This window comes from Melospiza melodia, chromosome 27, assembly GCF_035770615.1.
Source record: "Melospiza melodia melodia isolate bMelMel2 chromosome 27, bMelMel2.pri, whole genome shotgun sequence".
Taxonomy (NCBI): Eukaryota; Metazoa; Chordata; class Aves; order Passeriformes; family Passerellidae; genus Melospiza; species Melospiza melodia.
Window position 1 is genome coordinate 3,019,451 of NC_086220.1, and position 13,312 is coordinate 3,032,762.

Sequence of the window (13,312 nt, forward strand, 5' to 3'; positions counted from 1 at the left end):
TGCTGAGTCGGGGGGGAGGAGCCCCATGGGCTTCTGGGGGGGTCTGTGGATTCAGTGGGCTGTCCTCGCCCTGCCCGGCCCCATGCGGGCAGCGGGGCAGGGGGTGTGCTGCCCTCTCTTTGTGTCTTCCTAGCACTTGAGGATCAGCCTCCACTTCAGATTGAGTCTGATTCGGTGACGACTCTGTGTCCGAACTGCGGTGTTTCCACGACGTTCCCCCTGAGCACAGCAGGGGCAAGTTCAACCGCCTTCGAGTTGGGCTCATTGGTGGGTGGCGTTGCTTCACCCATCTCTGAGTCTGTGCAGTCTGCTGGGGATGCACAGTCGGTGGAAGCTGTCGAGTGTGGTGCCGTGGCCGGTGTTCCGTCCGGCCCCGCTCCATTGGGCAGAAAGCCATCCCACTCCTCTCGGTCGGGGTGGTGCCCGCTGTGGAGTCTTGCGGCTCAGGATGGACACTCACAGGGGCTGTGCCGAGCTCCCTTGTGCTGCCCTGCAGTGATGTGGCTCCGCGGGCCCCACCTCTCTCGGCATCCCGCTCCTCCCCCATGTTGAGGGCTGGGGGCCCCGCGCCGGTCTCGTCCCAGCCCACGCTAGGTTTGCAGGCCATGCTGGCACCTGTGCCTGCCAAGGTGCCCCCTGCCAGGGCTGCAGCGTGACAAGGCGCTGAGGTACTTACCTTTAGTGCGAATGCCGACACGGCCGGCGGGAGGCCGGTGGGTGCTCGGGGCCGTGGCCCCCTCCTCGTCGATTTTGTGGATGCTTCCCTCGTGCCAGGTGAGCGTGCATCTGAGGAACCCTGTGCGTTTCTGGCGAGAAGCCAAAACTAAGACCGACGAGATGAATGAGCCTGTGTCCTTGTGGCATGTGCAGGATCACAGAGTGGGCTCCTCTGGCTCTGCTGGTGCTGCAGGGGATGCAGGGGCGAGTGGTGTTGACCTGGCTCCAAGTCAATCATCTCCTTTTGTCCCTGTGGGGCCCAAGGACCGGGACACAGCAGGTGTGATGGCTTTGCCAGGGGGTTCTCAGGCTTTCCGTATGCTCAGGGGTGTTACTCATAACACCCATGAAACCCTTTCATATAAGCTGGAGAGAGAAGTCTGTGATGTCGTTGCTCAGCATTGTTATGAATAAGAAGTTTGACTAGGCCAATATTCAAGCAGCAATCAATTTATTATTTAATATGGTAAAGTATGAGCAATACAGCCCTGGGTACAGTGGGGGAAGTTTTCCCTCCAACTGCACACCGATAGTTGATGGTTAAAGGTATTTATAGGGGTACTTATCAGTTTTATTTCAGCAATTTCTATTTCCAATTTTTTACTCATCATCAAATTTTATTCCAAAATATTACATCACAATTCTATACATTATTGTGATTTTAATTTCTCAGGATGTATCTCAAAGGAGTATCCCCAGATGGTGACAGTCCAGTTTCCGAAAGAAGAAAGACAAATCCCATCTGGTGGGGTTGAGCTCCTCAGATGTGGGTCCACCTTTTAATTGCAGAGACTTTAAATTTCATAACAGTGATGTCCAGCTTCTCTTTGGTCAAAACCCTAAATCATTGAGGTGATGTTCATCTTCCTTTCTCAAGCTGTTTTTCTCTGCTTCAATAAGGCGAGAGATAAGCATATTTCTTTTATATATATTCCAAAGCTATAGTTTCAATGATACAAGTAATATTCTAACATTATACTTCAAAAGGTTATTATTGCAGATCTTTTTATGGATTAAATGCAAGCAAAAAGCAACATCCTTAACACCTTAATTCCAATGCTCCTAAATCAACCAGGGTTAATTGCAAACAAAAGATAGGTTCAAAGGCCTTTTTCCATGCTTTATTTTCCTCAATTATTATTAGAATTCACAGCCCTCTCATTGTCGATGTCCACACATTTCGCATTCGCAAGTACACACGTCTCCTGTTTGTACCTGACGTGAAACACAGCTTTGCATCTCACAAGCTGAGTGCTCTTTAGCAGTTTAGAGAAACCTGGGATGTCACCGTGGAACCATTGTCAGTGCTGGTGACATCAGAGTTCTTTAGCAGTGCAGAAACACAGGGGATGTCAGCACAGAGCTGCTGTCATTGCCTGTGACCTCACGTCTCTTTAGGAGCACAGCGGCCACTGGCTTGTCACGATGGAGCCCCTCTGAGTGGCTGTGACAAAGCACTTCTTTAGCAGCCTGGAGCCCCCTGGGATGTCCCTGTGGAGTTCCTCTAACAGCATGTGACCTTATGGTTCTTTTGCAACCTTGGACACATTGGAATGTCACTGCAGAGCCTGTGAGTGCTTGTGACATTACAGCTCTTTAGCAGCATGGAGACTTCTAGGATGATACCATGGAATCCCTATGAGTGCCTGTGACATCACGGCTGCTTAGCAGCCTGGAGACACTTGGGATGTTGCCACTGAGACTCTGTGACAGCGTGTGAGGTCAGTGCAGTTTAGCAAACAGGGGACTCTTGGGATGTCCTCATGGAGCCCTTGGGATTGGACATGACCTCAATGTTCTTTAGGAGCTTGGAGACCTCTGGGATGTCACCACAGAACCTCAGTGAGTGCCTGTGCCAAATGGGCCCCTTAGCATGTCAAGACACCTCTGCTGTCCTCATGGACACCAGTGACTGCCTGTGACCTTGCAAGTCTTTGGAAGATGAAAGAGCTCTGGGATGTCACCGTGGATGTCCTGTGCCTGTTTGTGATCTCTCTCCTTCCAAGCAGGCTGGAGACAACTCTGATATCACCAGGGAGTGGAGAGCGGTGGTGGTGGTTCAGGGAGGTGAGGGTGGGGGGAAGAACGTGTGGCAGGGCTCACTGGGAACTGCTCAGGCACTGAGTCATCAGCACCCGAACCCAGGCCTGGGAAACACTCGTGTCCCCACTGGCCAAGTCCTGTCACAGGGAGCAGGTCTGCCCTCCGCTGGGATGGGAGGCCGTGTCACCCCGCTGGAGCAGGGGACCAGGTGTACCCTGTGTCCCCAGCATGCTGAGTCTGGGCACAGAAGGCCAGGTCTACCCACTGGGGTCTCAGACATGGTTTGCCTGCTGCCAGCATGGGAGGCCTTCCCTCCTCTACCCAGGAGACCAGGTCAGCTCACCAAAACGATCACAGTAGTGCTATTTCACTGGCAACTGGGATGCCAGCGGGGGGTCATCCCACACTGTTGAGAGTGCACCAGTCTCAACAAGGTCTTCTTCCCCTGCTGATTCTGCCAAACCTGTTCCCTTGGCTGTGGTTTCACTGGATAGTAGGTAGGGACTGTAGGGACTGTGGGAATCTTGTTCATTCATTTTTTTCATTCACGTCACTAATTAGATGATGAGGCATTTGGCTTTTTATTGAGCATTTATTTTTAAATGTTCTTTTTCTGGTTAAGTATGGGTGTCCCATCCACCTTGGTCCAAATCAGTAGAATTTAGCCTCCGATGTGGGTGAAACACAATGCTGCATCCTTGGAAGAATTGTGTCATTCCCACTGTCCTTATGTGCCATCCAGCTTTTAACTTTTTGTGTTTTTTTTTAATTTGCATAAACGATAATAACTCTACCCAGCCAAGCTAGCCTTGCTTCCAAACATCTGAACAATATCTACTGAGGTAAAGAGCATTCTGGAGACCAGCAGCACAGCAGTCTTCCCCTGCCTTCTTTGGGAGAGACCTAGGTCCTTTAGGAGCTCACTGTTTCCATAGAACCACTTGGGAAAGTCCAGTGGGAAAGTCTGCAAACCTGATACATCCTGCATTGGTGAGGTCCTGTATTTGTTTGGGGAGATGTTGGTATTTCCTGACTGTATTGGGTTGACCCTGGCTGGGTGCCAAGTGTGCACTCAGTCGGTCTGTCACTCCCTCTCCCAATGGGACAGGGCAGAGAATAAGATGGAGCAAAACCAGCAGGGTGAATTAAGGCAGTTTTATTACAGTAAAAGAAAGAAATAAGCAGAGATTTGTGCTTGCAGCAGCTAAAGAGAATAAAAAGTCAGTCTCTACTTCCCATCAGCAGTGATGTTTGGACACTTCCTGGGAAGCAGGCATTCAGCACACATAAGAGTTCCTCTGGACAGCAGATGTTGAAAACTCAAGAATAGGCCCCTTCCTTCTCTCTCCCTTAGCTTAGGATCTCTCTCTCCGGAGCTGATATCATGTGGTATGGAATATCCTTTTGGCTAATTTGGGTCAGCTGGACTGGTTGTGTCCCCTCCCACGATCTTGCCCACTCCCATCCCCTTTGGTGGGGGAAGGAATGTCAGAGGGGCAGCGCTGCTCGGCAGTAGCCAAAACACTGGTCTGTTATCAACACCCATCCAGCTACCAGTGCAAAGCACAGCACTGTAAGGCCAGTGATCTTGACCTTGGTCAGACCCAGTACAATCTCCACCCCAATTCCATACAATTTGTGTCATGCTTGGATCCCATATAGTCTATATACTCTCATTGCTAGAATCCTTAAGCCTTCTCTATACCAAACATACATTTTATTAGCTACTATCACCTGTCCTTTCATATTATTCCAGATGATCTCCATTTCACCAGAGAGTGAGGTCAGGACAGGAGAAATAGTACACCTGATGGTGTACTATTGGGCACTGGCATCATCTCTGTTCATCATAATCTTTTTCTTGCTCCTTGCCAAAATTCATTCTTCCATGTCCGTTCTTCCCTCCTGCTACTCTACCTCCTGTAACATACAACTTATGCTGTAGGTTATTCTTACCCCAAGGTTAAATCTCCTTGAAGTACACACAAGGTCTCCCCATCCTCCCGAATCACCCACCAAGTACACCCAGGTCCTCGGGCAAGGACGATCCCACAAATGGGTTTGCCTTTTCCCATGGGGGAAGAAATCCACACTGACTTCCCCAGCCACTTCCCTATGTGTAATGCAGGAACCTTGTCTCCTTCCACAGTGTCTAAGGGCTTGGTTTAGGTGGGACCAGGGCAGTAAGCAGATACCCTTGTATTGACTAAGCCAAGTGGCTTCTGCCAAGTTTGCATCCCAGTGCTTCCATGTCTCATTACCTAATACCCTGAACATACTTTTTAGCAGCCCATTTTATCTTTTAATCTTCCCAGAGTCCTGTGGATGGTAGGGAATGTGATATATCCACTTAGAGCTATGCATCTTTGCCCAGGAGTTTGTAAGATTATTGTGAAAATGAGTCCTACTGTCTGACTCAATTCTAGCTGGGGTTCCATGTCACCACAAAATGCGTCTTTCAAGACCTGAAATTGTTTTGGGCAGTGGGATGGTTTACTGGGTATGTTTCCAGCCAGCCAGTTGTAGTCTCTGTCCTGATGAGGATATAACTCTTGCCTTGGCATGTTGGTGGCAATGGCCCAATGTAATCAGTTTGCCAGGCTTCACCATACTGGAAACCCAGCCGCTGCCCTCCACTCCAAAGATGCTTCACTCATGTGGCTTGCTTGATGGCAGTGCATTGTTTCACACTGATGGACTTCATGGTCAGATCCACCCCTTGATCAAGACCCCATCTATGTGTTGCATCCCTTCCAAGATGCCCTGATGTTTCATGGGCCCATTGGGCTGTAAATTGCTCATCCTTTCTTTCCCAGTCTAGGTCCATCTGAGCTATTGCAATTTTGATGGCCTTACCTATCAGTCCATTGTTTTGATCCTCCTCAGTGGAGAATCATAGCTCAGCCAGGGACTTGTTTATGGAGCCAAGCTGAGTTTCTTATTTATAGCCAAATGAATTGCCCAGTACAAGCCAGCTTGTACTGTGACACCTCACTGGCCATGATGGGGCTGTTGAAGGGTGAGCAGATTCTGCTGATTACTCCTTGGCTCTCCAGTTGTCGAGTTAGTTCTTGGATAGGAGTTACAGAGTCTTGGTTTGTGTGATACTGCCACCAGTGCACTGTCCTGGTAGCAATTGGTACTTACAGGTCTTGCGCCTGCAGCAATCCTACAATAAAGGGATCTTCTGAGAGGCCAAGCAGGGTGGATAACTGTTTGATCTTCTCTGCATTCAATGTAGCTACACCAAAAGCCCATTGATAACCTTTCAAATCTTGAAGTACCTTTTCCTGAGGTAGTTGATACCTAGGATACACAGGGCCTCTGGGCCAGTCACAGTGGGGTGCTTTTGCCATCTGTCTCCTGTTAAGCTCACCTGAGTCTCTATTACAGACAACTCCTGGCATCCCCTTGTCACTCCGGAGATCCAATAGGTTCTGCACTCTTGTGCCTTGGTGGCGTCAGTGTACACTGTGCAATGGTATCTACTAAAGCTTTGTAGTTCTGTGGATCTGATGTGCCAGGCCATGGAATCCACACAGACAGGGGTTTTGGCAGGCCTACAGAGGAGTCTTGGCTCTGGAGCCTGGAGCACCTCCTCCCCCTCCTTCTCCACTGACCTTGTTTTCCCTCGCACGTTCTTACCTCCTTCTCTTCTTTAACTAGATGCAAAAACCTGTGACTAGATGCAAAAACCTTTGTTTTGATTTCTCTCTTAAATATGTCATCACAGAGGCATTCCCAGCCTCTCTCATTGGCCCAGTTTTGGCCAGCAGCATGTCCCTCCTCCGAGCCATTAAGGATTATCTCTGCTGGACATGGTCGACACTTTCAGCAGCTTCCTACAGGAGCCATCTTTGTGGGCCCCCTGCTACCAAAAACCAGGCTGTGCAAAACTCACCTTTTGGGTTACAGCTTCTGTAAAAATGTGTCAGTGCATTCATATCCAATTGTCACAGCCACCAGAATGCCTGTTTTTCTCTTGCAAAGATCAGATCTGCAATGTAGTTCACTGTTGTGTTCCCTCACAATGTGGTTCTTGAAGCAGTGTCCTTTTTAGCTTTGTTGATTAATATGTCACAGATGTAGTTGTGTCTTTTAATCCTAGCCTTTTGTGTTGTTGGACAGTTTCTAATGATGTGGGAGCATGTTTCATTTTCAGGCTTGCAGTGTCTGCAGCTTTTGATGCATTGATCTTATCTTCCTCTTGCCAGGAATTCCCTTGTGTAGACATTGGCCCACAGCTGCAGTGCTGTTACTAGTTTTCTGTGAGGTGTGCCTCTGTATCTCGAGATCTAGAAATTGCTGATGTTACCCTTCTTAAAGTCTGTAATAGCACAGCCTTGGGATATGTAGAAGTCCATCCGAAAATCCTTCATTTTTTGCCTCACAATTGTCATGAGAAAAGACTACCGAAGGGTTAAAACTGTTGAACCAGTTGGGAAAGAAAGTCTCATGCTTATCTAGTGTGTTCACAAGTGGTGTTTGCAGAACATGCCATGCTATACTCAAAGGGGGCATGCTGCCCTTTTCTGGACAATTGAACTGGACTTTCTTCCAAACTCCTGAGCTGGCTGGACTGAGCTCTAGGGTGGCTTTCCCCCCTGCTCCATGAGAAGACCCCTCTTGCCTGTCTTCAACCACCGTGACGGACCAACAGAGATGCAAATCCCCTCATCAAGGAACCAAGAACCCCTCTGGCACCCTATTGGCACCCCCATGGCACCCCCATGGCACCCCCCTGGCAACCTCCTTCCAGAGACTGGGACTGTACTCCCTCCCAACTCAGGGAGGGGGAAAAAGTTAACATACCTGTGAGCATTCAGCCATGAAAACAATGGAACTGTCTCACCCCCTCCTCCTGTTCCTATTCTTCTCCCCTCCATGGAAACCTAATTTCAGCCGCCCTTCCCCCAACCAAGAACAGTATATCTTGGGGGTTCGGTTCGACTGCCCTTTGAGTTTAACTTCTGAATAAACTTTGCTGGGTGGAATGCCACTGGACAAACATTCAACATCATCCAGAATAATCCTGGCTAATTTCCCCCTATTTAGATGGAATAGGTGCTAGAAGCACAGCTAATTACCTCTCTTGATATTGCTCTCTTCATGGTCCACTTCTGGCGACCTCAAGTTTCTTTCTTGGGTCCCTATTTTGTTCTTATCTGTGGTTGATGTTCTTATCTGGCTTACCATATGCAGCCATCAGAAGCAGTCCTGCACTGACTCATTGACCAGTGATGTCATCTCCTGGCCATTAAGTAACTGCTTTAATGCCCTCAGGAAGGGGTTGAGTTTCCCAGCTGAAAGCCATTCACCAGGAGTTCTCTGATAATGGGCCTGAGCTACCCCTCCTTTTGCTAGTTGATGTTCCCCAGCTGTTCCTCCTAATTTTCTGGACAATGACTCATGCCAGGTTCTGTTTTCATACCCACCGCTGGTTCTCTGGGGAACAGTCTCCTTTTGTCAGGAATTTGCTTTGCTGTCTTGGATGGAATGTGTTCAGCTATGAGTTTATTGATGTTTTTGTTTCCCTGAAACAGAGCTTCTAACCTGATCAGTAGATGTTCTTCCTTCTTGGTCCAACACCTTTTGTGAGCTCCTCAAGCGGGTGGAGGTCTCCTTTGCATGGGAAGCAACAATCCTTTCCCAATTTCTGACAATTGGATGTACCAATCTTTTGTGTTGTTCCAGACTGATTTTTGTTTTGAAGTACCATCCCCATGGCTCACAGATCCACTACCCAGTTGCAGCTATTTCAGCCATTGTCCTGCATTTAGAAGATGACATGCAATACTGTGTTAGTTACTGTTTTTCCTCCTGTACTTAGCAGATTGAAAACAAACCCTCCTTTTGCTGTAGGCTCTTTTCAGGTGTTCAGTTAAGCCCAACACACAGTCCATACAGGTTCCACAGCCTGGACATGGTGGATTTTTGTCAGGAATCATCACTGTTGGAATGCCCTAAGGCATATGATTAACATGGTTCCTGGCGTGGGTGGGGATATTGCCAGCATGTTGTTCTCCAGCTGAGGAGGTGATGTTTCCATTGTGCTTTCTCTCTCATGCTCACCACTTTTTTCCCTGTGGTTAAGTACCAACAGCTCATTGGTCCTCTGGAGACAGCTGTCTTTTCCCATACTTCGATGATGTGTAAGATGTTCATGCACCTCTGGCAGCCTGGTCAAATTCTCCCAACTTGTAGACAAGTGAACACATTCATTCATTTCAAACACTCCCTAGTTAAAAAATTCCTATGTCACCAGTTTGATTTCATTTTCCACCAAATCTAAGGGGGCAGATGGTAAATTTGCAGACAACGGGTGTACAAGGGGTCTAATTTCAAATTTCTGGATCCCAGGTCTACCCAGTCAGAAATGCTGGCCTGGGTGCAGGTTGATACCTGGAATAAGCGTACCAATGGCCCCATTTTATAGGTCTAGAATTTTAGTTTGTCGCAAATTAAGGAGAGGAAGTATTAGATTGCTAGTGGAGCCCTTGACCACTTGATGATCTTTGCCCAGTACAAACCCGTGGGCCAGGTTTTGGGACAGAAGCTATGCAGCTCTTACCTTAAATTTGTTTCACTTTATATCTGGACATCATTGGCTGGTGATTCCAACAATACTTTCACAGACAGAATCACTAGGTTGGAAGAGACTTTTAGGATAATGAAGTCCAACCCGTGCCCTAACACTACCTCAACTAAATCCACGGCACTGAGTGCTACATCCAGTCATTTTTAAACATATCCAGAGATGGTGACTCCACCACCTCCCTGGGCAGACAACTCCAGTACTTTATCACTCTTTCAGGAAAACTTTTTGTAACATCCAACCTAAATTTCCCTTGGTGCACCTTGAGACTGTGTCCTCCCATTCTCTTGAGCTGTTGCTTGGAGAAAGAGACCAACTCCCACATGACTACAACCACCTTGTCAGGTACCTGGTGAGAGTGGTAAGGTCACCTCTGAGTCTTCTTTTTCTCCAGGCTAAACAACCCCATCTCCCTCAGTCCTTCCTCACAGGGCTTGTGTTGCAAACCCCTCACCAGCCTTGTTGCCCTCCTCTGGATGTGCTCAAGCATCTCAACGTCCTTCCTAAACTGGGGGCCCAGAACTGGACACAGCACTCAAGGTGCAGCCTCAGCAGTGCCCAGTACAGGGGCAGAATGAGCTCCCTGCTCCTGCTGGCCACACCATTCCTGATCCAGACCAGGATGCCATTGGCCTTCTTGGCCACCAGAGCACACTGCTGGCTCATATTCAACCAGCTGTCACCAGCACCCCCAGGGCCCTTTCTGCCTGAGCACTGTCCAGCCACACTGTCCCCAGCTTGGAACGTTGTAGGGGGGTTATTGTGGCCAAAATGCAGGACGTGGCACTTGGACTGGTTAAACATCACTTTCTTGGACTCTGCCCATCCATCCAACCATTCCAGGTCTCTTTGCACAGCCCTCCTACCTCCAATAGCTTGACACACACTCCTGCCTTAGTGTCATCTACTAACTGGCTAATGGTAGACTTAACACCCTCATCCATGTCATCAGTAAAGATATTGAACAGAACTGGCCCCAGTACAGACCCCTGAGGGACACCACTGGTGCCTGGCTGCCAGCTGGATGCTGCACCATTCACCACCACTCTCTGGGCTAGGCCACCCAGCCAGTTCTTAACCCATCACAGAGTGCTCCTGTCCAAGCCATGGGCAACAGCTTTTCCAGGACTATGCTGTGGGAATGTCTCAGTTTGAAAAGACAGGTGTCTGCTGAGGAAAGCAGGAGCCTCTCTTGAAATGGAAAATGCAAACCCCCTCTCTCTGAATTATTATAGTTTTGAAAATAAAGGGCTCTCAGGCAAAGATATGGCAATAGGAATAACAGCTATTTATTAGGAAAAATAAAAAGAAAAATGCAGTAATACAAAACAACACTGCCAGAGCCAGAAGACGACCTGACACCCTCTTGGGTCAGGGTGTTGGTAGCAGTCCTATTAAATGGTGGCTGAAGTCCTCCTAAAGTGACAGATGTGATTCTATTGGAGCAGTGATCCTGTAGAAGGGTGTAGTTTTCCTCTGAAGATCCAGTGGTGGTGTAGATGGGCCTGGTCTTCCTCTGGGAATCCAGTGGAAAAGGCTGCCTGTCATGTTCCAAATTTCAGATTATATCCAGATAGGAATTCTTGGCTCCTCCTCCTGGGCAGAGCATCTCCCAATGGGATGATGTAATTTTTATCAGTCATGCAGGTAGACTCAGTGGCCCATTAACAGAAGATACCTCCCTGGAGGGAGGATTGGGTTGGGAAGAGATAAAGAAAACTGCCTCACCTGATTTTAGCAGGTGGCCCATTAACAGAGAATATCCCCTCCAGAGTTATGAGAGATGGGTCTGGAAGAGATAAAGAACACTGGCTCACCTGATTTCAACCGATGATGATAGAATAAATACTTCTGGTTACATCTTGCTTTTCAGCCCAAGACACTCCAGGATACCAGGGATATCTCCTGAGGGGAATGGGCTGCACAGGTAATTTTCCTCTTCCTCTGCCTTGGAGCAGAATATTCTCTTCTCCCCATCATGACCTATGTCTGCTCTGTCTCCATCTGCAAAGCCTTGTGGTCACTCTGGTACCCTCCTGGGCAGCAGAGCTTGGCCCCACCCAGCAGCAGCTGCCTGGGCCAGTGAGTTTCTCTCTGCTCTGCTGCTCATAGCCAGGACATTTTCCCTGCCCCTCTGCCAGGGCAATGCCCTGCGCCAGTTCTGCTGTGAGGCTTCCCCAGGGCGGTGCCAGCGGCAGCGGCTCCCTCAATGGAGTAACTGGAGGCAGAGAAAACCAGCAAGCCCTTGGTTAGCATTGGTGACAGCCGGTCTCTTCGCCCACTCTGAAACTGGTCCTAGTCCCACCAGAGCTGGGCAGAGCAGTGTTGCCACCCTCACATCTCTGGGTATGGCTGCAGCCGCACCTGGCCCAGGGACCAGGCAGACCTTGCAGCCGGCCAGTACCACCCTCCCGAGCTGGACACACCTGGGCCCCAAGGAACATCCAGATAAAGTAGACCTGGCATCCTTCTTCCACCCCAGACATGGGGAAACCCCAGAGTCCCATTCCACCACAGAACTGGGTAGACCCAGCAGCCCCATCCAACCCAGACCCAAATTTCAACATCAATAAATATATTTTTTGACAAAAATAAACTGTTTCCGTTTTTTTTAATAGATGCATTTCTACATTGAAGAAAGAAACTCCTTCGGAAATATATTTTTTAAACTGTTTTTGGATTGGACCCACAACACCACAGTGGTGATCACAGCCAGCATCTGCTCTTGGCTCTGCCTGCACACCCACCCACCCACTCAAACTGCCACCACCAGACCCCACACAACCCACAGCAAACAACCTGGGTGGGGGGATGGTGTAGGGGCAGCAGAGCCTGGCATGAAGTGACCAGAACCTAGGCCGAGCTCCCCTGCACACCGGGAGAGAGCAGGAGAGCGGAAATCCAGACACAAGGACAAACGCATGGAGGGAGACATAGAGACATGAATACAGAACACAGCTTTGCTGACAGGGTTTTTTATTATTCAGGGGAAATGGCCCTGGGCTCAGAGGGATTTTCCAAGATCGATCATCTCCTCTTGCCACTGGAGGAGGACAGGACACAGATGTCAGCACCACTTAGAATCCTAAAACACAAAGCCCAAAACGTCACCCCTCTGTTTCCACTGGGATGGGAGAGGGGCCTCATCCCCACCCCTGTCCCTGCAGGCACAGCTCACCTCCTCATGGGTCAGGCGGGTCCTGCTGCCCCAGAAAAGAAAACACCTGCTTCAATACTTAACGCAGAGTGGACTGGGAATAAAGACAGTGTTAGAGACACACTCAGGGCATTGGGCTGGACTGGGTGGCAGGGGAGAGCAGGGGGGGCCTTGGGGAAGGGGCTGTGGCAGCAATGGGGTGCAGGAGCTGCTGTGCTGCTGCCCAGAAGCACTGGGCTCCTGGCCAAGAGGCACAGCTGGGGAAGGGGCTGCGTCCTGGCTCATCCAGGGGGTCCTGGGGTGACAGGGATGGAATGCAGCAGGGCCCTGGGCAAAGGCTTCCCTGGGGAGGAGCCCTGGGGCAGGGCATTGTCTGGGCTGTCAGGAGGGGTGCACTGGGCTGTGCTGGGACAGACTGGGATGGCCTGGGCTGTGGTGGCCACGCAAGGGGAGGGTCTGACACCAGCAGAACTTGTGGTACCCATCAGAGGCGTCTCCAGGACTGCAACATTGTCTAAATCCAACTGCAGAGAGACCAGGAGACCTCACTGGTCACTGGGATGTCCCCAGTGCCAGCAAGAGATGGGGGGACACCACTGCCCCACAATTCCCTGAGGGGATGCCCTCCAATGCCAGCAGCGCACTCACCTCCTGGAGATCATCTCGGGTTCCTTCCAGGAGTGCCTGGAAAGGAGAACAAAGGCAGGGTCTGGATTGGACCTCCTTGGGCTTTGAGGGGACACGGGGGTAGGGAGCAGGGCACAGGCAGAGGGATGGGAATTCAGGGCCTCCAAGGAGAT

The 13,312-nt window shown here is 49.7% G+C and overlaps 1 protein-coding gene across 1 annotated transcript in view; it reads left to right on the forward strand.

Moving 5' to 3' along the window:
* Nucleotides 1–687: 687 nt before the first annotated feature.
* LOC134430142 (olfactory receptor 14A16-like) overlaps nucleotides 688–13,312 on the forward strand; it is a 125,671-nt gene continuing 113,046 nt past the window's right edge. The window contains exons 1-2 of the mRNA XM_063177707.1: nucleotides 688–879; nucleotides 2,727–2,784. Of these exons, the coding sequence (XP_063033777.1) occupies nucleotides 688–879; nucleotides 2,727–2,784 (250 nt within the window). The remainder of the gene's footprint in view (nucleotides 880–2,726; nucleotides 2,785–13,312) is intronic.